The 8,650-nt window shown below is 38.1% G+C and overlaps 1 protein-coding gene across 1 annotated transcript in view; it reads left to right on the forward strand.

Annotated features, from left to right (window-relative positions):
• The window catches only part of FGD4 (FYVE, RhoGEF and PH domain containing 4), a 109,479-nt gene that overhangs the window by 77,620 nt on the left and 23,209 nt on the right, over positions 1 to 8,650 (forward strand). The window contains exons 6-8 of the mRNA XM_014539219.1: positions 2,082 to 2,227; positions 2,665 to 2,821; positions 5,717 to 5,855. Of these exons, the coding sequence (XP_014394705.1) occupies positions 2,082 to 2,227; positions 2,665 to 2,821; positions 5,717 to 5,855 (442 nt within the window). The remainder of the gene's footprint in view (positions 1 to 2,081; positions 2,228 to 2,664; positions 2,822 to 5,716; positions 5,856 to 8,650) is intronic.

Here is an 8,650-nt window from a genome sequence, read left to right on the forward strand (position 1 = left end):
ATGGTCTTAGGCGACCCCTGTGAAAGGGTCATTCGACCCCTAAAGGGGTCGCGACCCACAGATTGAGAACTGCTGCCTTATTGGATGTTACTATTGGTAATATGCTCTCCCATTCAGTGGTTTGTTTTTTATTTTGCTGATGGTTTCTTTTCCTGTGCAAAAACTTTTTAGCTTGATGTAGTCCCATTTGTTTATTTTTTCTGTTTCCCTGCCCAAGGAGATATATCAGAAAAAATATTGCTAAGAGAAATGTCCGAGATTTTATTGTCTATATTTTCTTCTAGGATTTTATGGTTTCAAGTCTAACATCCAAGTCTTTAATCTATTTTGAGTTTATTCTTGTGTGTGGTGTGAGAGGTGGTCTAGTTTCATTTTTTTTTTTTTTTGCATGTGTCTGTCCAGTTTTCAATATTTTTGAATAGACTATCTTTACCCCATGGCATGTTCTTGCCTCTTTTGTCGAATATTAATTGACTAGAAAGATGTGGGTTTATTTCTGGGCTCTCTATTCTGGTCCATTGGTCTATAAGTCTCTACCTTGCTGTTTTGATTACTATGGCCTTGTATTATAGTCTGATATCCCGTATTGTGATTCCTCCAACTTTGTTCTACTTTCTCAAGATTGCTGTGGTTATTTGGGGTCTTTTGTGGTTCCATGTAAATATTTGTTCTAATTCTGTGAAAACACTTTAAAATGTATTGTAAGAGTAACTATTGAAAACTAAGGTCTCTTAATCCTGCTTCAGTGATAAAAGAACAAGATAATTGGTAGATTGTCTGCTAATACAGACTCCTCTTATTAGAAGAGAGAGTTGCCACGCTTGAGCATTAGCTGTAAGAAGAATTGTCCTCTTCTGCCATTGGAAAACTGGAACTTCATGGGAGCAGGTTGTCCTGTGCATGCTCCCTCTCATCAGTTCCTAGAGTTCCTGTTACAGTGAGCCCCCAGGGGCCGAGTTAACACTGTGTTCTTTGAAATAATGAGTTTGCAACTTTCCAAAGAATTTCTCCATGTCAATCAAGTTATTTTGAGTTTGTATCTTTGAAACAACTTTTTTCTTCACGGGGATCACAGACCTGAAACTTTTAGTTATTCCCATAAGGGAGATATGTCTTTTTTAAAAATCGGATGTGTCCTCCATCTTTTTTCCCCAGCCACATTAGCTTGTTCAGCTATTGTTGCTGACGATAGAGAAGTTTAGACTCTTAATTACTACAATATCCTATCTATTGGAGTCTCTAGGGACATAATTTTGTGTTCTTTTTGCCTTAAGAAAATGCAGTGGAGGGGAATTTAGAAAATTAACAACCATCTGGACATTATGAAAGACCAGACCTCCTTCTGCCTACATTTAACAGAATGGCAAGAGGTATAGTAGCCCTAGTGGAGTATAGCTAAGATTGCAGATTTTTTTTTTTTTGTCTTTATGATACCTATTATTATCCATATGCAGGAGAAGATTTTTTTTGTCCTAATACCAGTGTTTGAAGTTTTGTGACACTTTTTACTAAAAAGTAGGAAAACATTAGAGAACTGAAATATTCTTTTTTCATCCACTGACCAGTTATTTTTTAAGTACTTTTCTTCTATAGAAACTAAATTATGATGTCTTCCCTCCCCAAGTTGTGTAGTTTTAATAGAAAAAAAGAGACGTATGCCAACAAATGACAATACCAGTAAAGGCAATATATAGTAAAGGACATAAAAATCATTCAAAACATAAACAGGAGTGGAAAATGCCACAATTATGAGGTGTATGTAAAGTTTGTTTTTTTTTTAATCTCTTAATTCTACTTATGGATTCGAAGGGTAAATTCTGTTAACCTCAGTTGGAAATTCTCTGGCACAAAAATGGTTAACATCCCACAAAAAGAGGCAAAGTTTCCTAATTCTAATTCCTGGTTCTTCTTAACCAAAGTACATCCTCAGTCCTGTAGTTCAAAAATGATTGATTTCTTGAACCATGAACTTTTCCATTTATTCAACAAAAAGTTGTTAAAGAACCTACTATGTGCATAGCACAGTGCCAGGTGGTAAACCAATAAATTTGAAGTAATGTTTGCTCTATTCTCTTATTCAGGTATTTTATTGCAGACTATTGGAAGAGGCCAATCGAGGCTCATTTCCAGCAGAGATGGTGAATAAAATCTTTTCTAATATTTCATCAATAAATGCCTTCCATAGTAAATTCCTATTGCCAGAACTGGAGAAACGAATGCAAGAATGGTAAGGAGTAGATAGCAAATGATATGTCTAAGGCAGTCATACTAGATGCTGTGTTATTCAGCTTTTAAATTGAAATATTTATGTTACACAGAGCTGTAGCCAAATATTTGGGCTAAATTTTTATGCTATAGACCAATAATAGAAGGTGTACGTTTTCAACTTTAAAAGGGTTTCATCTCTTCAAACTGTTTTTACTAGTGAAGATACAATGTTATGAGTTATATGGAGTTTGAAGATTTTCTTAGTATCGCTTTTTACTACTTCATTCCTAAACTTTGTTTAATTCTCTACCTTCCTTCATTCTCTACCAATCTCATAGCAGAGTGAATCCGATTAAGTATAGGGTGTGTGTAGAAAGGTGATAACTTCTTTTGAAGTCCTGTTAATTCACTCATTCTATAAAAAATCTTAATGACTTGTTTCTATATTTTATACAGGGAAACTACTCCTAGAATTGGTGACATCCTCCAGAAATTGGCACCATTCCTTAAGATGTATGGAGAATATGTGAAAGGATTTGATAACGCAATGGAATTGGTTAAAAACATGACAGAGCGTATTCCCCAGTTCAAATCAGTAGTTGAAGAAATTCAGGTAATATGACTCTTTTGTTTAAGGCTATGCAGCAGTTGTTCTGTCCAAATCATAAAGTTTCTAGATATAAAATTTAGATTGTGATATCTGTTTGAGATACCTAGCCAAATTCCTTCAACTCTGAATTATGTAAAAACCATCTCTGCAAAATTAAAATATTGAGCATAGGCCATGTGTTGAGCAGTAAATTCTCCATTTGCTTTTGAGAGCAAGAGAGTGCTTTTATTAGGATCCATGTAAATTACAAAGTGAATTCCCATTTAGTTCTGTGCCTCTCTTGCTTTCTTTCAGAGGTTGAAATGTTGAAATGAATAGAAGTGAATATAAAGAACTAGAGGCCTGGTGCACAAAATTTGTGCACAGGAGGGGGGGGGTCCCCTCAGCCCAGCCTGCACCCTCTCCAATCCAGGACCCCTTGGGGGATGTCCGACTGCCGGTTTAGGCCCGATCCAGTCGGACATCCCTCTTACAATCCAGGACCACTGGCTCCTAACCACTCACCTGTCTCCCTGCCTAATGCCCCAATTGCCCTCCCCTGCTGGCCTGGTTGCCCCCAATGGCCCTCCCCTGCAGGCCTGGTTACCCCCAACAATATATAGATGATGGTTATAGTTTTTCTCTCATTGATATTTCTGTCTCCCTCCCTCTCTTTAAAATCAATAAGAACATTGTTTAAAAAGAATGATTGTTATAAATTCTGATATTTTAGAAATATAATTATTCTGGATTTTTTTGTGACTTTATATGATTAAAAAATTTTTTTTTAATTTTTTGTGACACCTGAATAATACATTTTAATAATACCATAGTAATTTCTATTTGATTCTCTAGTCGAAGTTGTTAATAACTATTCTGTGTCAGAGTTTAAATATTTTTTAAAAATTCTTTAGATCACATACGTTTCTGGGGTTGGGAATTCTGTGCTCCTTGACTGCTCTCTTTTGTGTTTCCTCTTCTCTCTGTTTGCCTGGCGATACTGTATCTAAGGTGCTTACCATGGAGCTTGTTGCATAATAAGTGCTCACTGCACGATGCTGGTGATGGTGGTCATTATTTTACCAAATCAGAAATCTGTCTCTACAATGTCTGTCATCTCCATATTATGAGGAAATGATGAGACTGTGAAAGGCGCAATGGGTTGAGAATCAGCTAACCTAATTTAGAATCCTCGCCTGCCACTTACAATCATTTTACCTCAGAAAGCTGTCCTAACTCTCCTAAGCCACAGTTTCTTTATGTACAAATTTTGGGATCAGTAATATTTTCTCTGATGTGTGTGTGTGTGTGTAATATGTTTGTTAGAGAAAGTCAAAAGAGATCACTAAACTTATAACAATATTTATTTATTTATTTTTATTATTTTTAAAAATATATATTTTATTGATTTTTTACAGAGAGGAAGGGAGAGGGATAGTGAGTTAGAAACATCAATGAGAGAGATACATCGATCAGCTGCCTCCTGCACACTCCCCACCCGGGGGTTGTGCCCGCAACCAAGGTACATGCCCTTGACTGGAATCGAACCTGAGACCCTTCAGTCTGCAGGCTGACGCTCAATCCACCAAGCCAAACCAGTTAGGGCCCATTAATATTTATTAAGCAAAGCCATTACCCCTCAGCTTCCACGCTAATTTCAGGCTCTTTTTACATTTCCTGGTCTACAATACTCTTTTTACATTTCCTGGTCTAAAATGACTTCCAAACTAGCTTCCCCACATCTTCCTAAAGCCATATTGCAGTAGGCTGATCTTAGTAGACCTCTAACGATATCACTCCCCTGCATGAAAACCTGAAACAATACTACACTCAGTTGGACATTATTACACCAGATTACTATTTCTTCTTCATCCTGTTTCCATACAAATATATTATTTGCTAACAAAACTCCATTATTCCCTTTTATTGACCATGTTTCATGCCCCACTGCCTTGGGCTTGTTCTCCAAGGTCCCTCTATCTTCATTTGCCTCCTGGTCTTCCTCGAGTGCCTTCCCACCCAAAGCCTGCCCTCATCCAAGTTCAGGTTAAATGTTCCTTTCTCTGTGAAGCCTTTGGTTTCTTGTTTGCTTTAATTGCTAACCGTGTCTTAATATGACTTGTATAACCTTGCCTTAATCATGCTATGAGTTGAATAAATATGTTAAAAAGATTCATGCTTTGTTTAATATGAACAAGAACACATCTTACTTTTTAAGGAATCTTTTCCCTTTCTTATGTCAACAGCTTATTGAAAACAAATGCTATAGACTCGATTTCACGCAGAAAAAAAAAATCTATTTAAGGAGTTTGGTTTCTAATGGAAAAGAATGCCATGACCTAATGAAAAATGGAAAAATTCTGACAGATAATGAAATGATCAGATCTTGTCATTCTCTGTAGTCTTTTTAAGTTCAAAGGAAATGATGTTTGTGGTGGCCTTATTATAAAATAGTTTCTGCTGAGTCCAAAATCATTTAATAAAATTTTTCTTAGTGAAGCTCATTAAATAGTAGATGCTTCTTTTGAAAATCTCTACAGTATGATTTAATAATATGACCTCACACAGACTTGTAATGACTAATTGAAGTGGTTGCCAGCAATCTGGAATTTTCTTGCTTAAAATGCTGCTTGATTTTCCTTTCTGTTCTTACCCTTGGTTGGTGGTCCTCAAACTGCAATGGAAGAATCAGGGATTCCAATGCACATGCCCAGGCCCTAACCTCAAAATCATAGTTTCATAGATTCGGATGGGGTTTAAAATTCCTATTTTTAATAGTACCGCAGTTATATCTAATGCAGATGATACATAGACTGTACTTTGTAGGGAGATACTGCCCTTGATGAAAGCTCTGTATTACATTTTTCAACTAGCTAACCTAATTTTTAAATCTTTCTTTACAAACCTTTCTAATTACAGAAACAGAAGGTCTGTGGGAACTTGACCTTGCAGCACCACATGCTGGAGCCCGTTCAGCGGATTCCTCGGTACGAGATGCTCCTGAAGGACTACCTGCGGAAATTGCCCCCTGACTCTCCAGACTGGAATGATGCGAAAAGTAAATGCATTCCCCGCTCTTTTCCACTATGGGATAACGTAGTGGCCAAGCAGCTTTGTGATTCCAACGCAAGATATAGGTCTGATAGGCACTTCAGGAAAATATTGGTGCCAGGAAATAATCTCACTGGATATTGTTAACAGCACCTCAATTAGGCAAGCACTTTGGAGCAATGCAAATCACATTTCTCATGCTGGCTTCTCATTAATCATTAACTCTGAAATATAAAACTATAGTCTTAAAGTCCTGGCCCATTTGGCTCAGTAGTTAGAGCGTCGGCCTGCGGACCATAGGGTTGTGGGTTTGATTTCCTGTCCAGGGCTCGTACCTGGGTTGCAGGTTTGATCCCCGGCCTGGAACTTGGAGCCTGCGGGAGGCAACTAGTCAATGTGTCTCTCTCACATTGATGTCTCTCCCTTTCCGTCCCCCCCCACTCATACCTGGGTTGCAGGTTTGATCCCCGGCCTGGAACTTGGAGCCTGCGGGAGGCAACTAATCAATGTGTCTCTCTCACATCGATGTCTCTCTCTTTCCGTCCCCCCTCCCCCCTTCCTCCCACTCTCTCTAAAAATCAATGGGAAAAATGTCCTAGGGTGAGGATTAACAAAACAAGCAAACAAACTATAGTCTTAGAGACATCTGGGATGGCAATACACAATTACCTTCTCACAGGAAGAATACAACCATCGGAATTACTAGTGCTGCTGGTTAATTAGATAGGTTGATGCATACCGAGAAAGATGAGATGGCATTTATTATCTCAAAATAACCTAAGCAGTGTTGGCTTTACCTGTTCAGAAGAGAAAATGATGCTATAAAACGTTATTCCTATTCTGCTAGTTGTCTTTTATTTTATAGAAGACTTGTCATGTATGTCTTTTAGATAATAAATGAAAGGCTTTCTTTAAAGCTTAAAGGTTTCAATAATGTTACTTTCTTGTGTACTTTAAAAAAATCTATTAGTGCCCTAGCCAGCTTGGCTCAGTGGATAGAGCATCAGCGTACAGACTGAAGGGTCGTGGGTTTGATTCTGGTCAAGGGCACATGCCTGGGTTGTGGGCTCGATCCCCAGTGGGGGGCATGTAGGAGGCAGCCGATCAACGATTCTCTCCCATCATTGATGTTTCTATCTCTCTCTCCCTTTCCCTTCCTCTCTGAAATCAATAAAAGTATATTTTTTAAAAATCTATTAGCTGTGAAAGTAAGAATGAAAGTTAAGAAATAGAATTGGGTTTGTATTCAACAAGTATTAACAATACTGGTGTATAATCTTAAAGCCTTGCTACTTCCTCTAATAATTTCTTGTCTTCCATTATAAGTGTGCCTTGATAAGAGATGAGGATCACAAAACACAATCTTTGGTCTAGGAGCCTGGGTATTTTTTTTGAACACAGGCTCTGATTTGATTCTCCCACCATCCAAGTGAGTCAGTGACCACAGGAACTTCTCTTCTCCCCTTTCTCCCTCTTCCGTTTAGAACTTTCCTGACTTGCTGTCTTTCACTTTTTAATTCATCTCCACTTTCCACACATCTGGCCTGAGTTCTTGGTGTTAGTGGCAGAACTGGTGGTTGGGCTGGAGGTGGGAGTTACCACTGCTACTCAAATTGGTCTCCTGGGCAATGGCCCCAGCCTGTCTTGCTTTGTTTCCCTCTCTCATAGATTCTGTGTGGAATGCACAGAATTGCCCGTATCCGCATAATTCTCCAGAATGTAAATAAAATTCAGTTTCTTCTATACTTAAAGACTCCGACTTCCTCTTATGTGCTAATGTCAAAAATGACAAAATTGGCAACATGGTATTTTATTACTCTTTTTGATTTCCCATTGCTACTTACACTAAAATTCTAAGGCAATCACAGAGGGAGACATAAAAATCGGGAAAGCAACAAAAGTGCAATTTGTTTAGTAATGGAACAAAGAAGACAGAAAATTTGGTCCAGAGCCAATAGGTTGTTGTAACAGAATTAACCCAACCAGGATTCACAAGATATAAAAGAAAGGAAGAGAGTAGGACCTGACTTAATATTGAGAGCATTCCCTGGGGTGGAGCCGGCAGGAGACCTCAGCTTCCCCAGGCCTCCTACCTTGCTCAGACTATGAGTTCCCATTGCCATCTCTCCATACCACCCACCCCTGCAGCAAAACCCTTTATCAGCATTGGCTGAAGCTAGAATTATGGCTGTCTTTTCCCAAAGAATGTTAGTTCTACTTAGTGGTTAAATTGCTCATAAAATCAATAAAATAATACCACTGAAATGTTGTAGAAATTCGAGTCAGAAGACTTAGGTTTAAATGTGGCCCTTTAATATCATAGTTGTGTGACTTTAGCCAAGACACATCACACTCCATTTCTTTCATCTGTCAAATGGAACGAATATACTTTCCATTCAGGGTTGTATAAGAAGTAATTGACCTAATACCTATGAAAGCACCTGGCAGAGGGCCTTGTCCCAAGCTAGTGTACATGGTGTTTACTGATTTTGAAAGTTCCATTATGGATTAAATCTATCTGTAAGCCTAATAATTGTCAATGAGGAAATACCCTTCAAGTTCCAAGTATTGATCTACTTACAAATGAACTTTTGAAAGTACAGTAGGTCCTCGGGTTACGTTGGAGATCCGTTCCTATGGCGCGACATAACATGATTTTCGCCGTAAGTCGGAACCCACCTACATAAGCACCTACGTCACTCACATGGAGCACATACACAGCAGTAATGAAGTGAAACAGTAAAAAAAATTTAAAAGAAAGATAACAATTCCTGACCTTTACTTGTGGTAAATAAATAATAA

Source organism: Myotis brandtii, unplaced genomic scaffold, assembly GCF_000412655.1.
Source record: "Myotis brandtii unplaced genomic scaffold, ASM41265v1 scaffold209, whole genome shotgun sequence".
NCBI classification, from domain to species: Eukaryota; Metazoa; Chordata; class Mammalia; order Chiroptera; family Vespertilionidae; genus Myotis; species Myotis brandtii.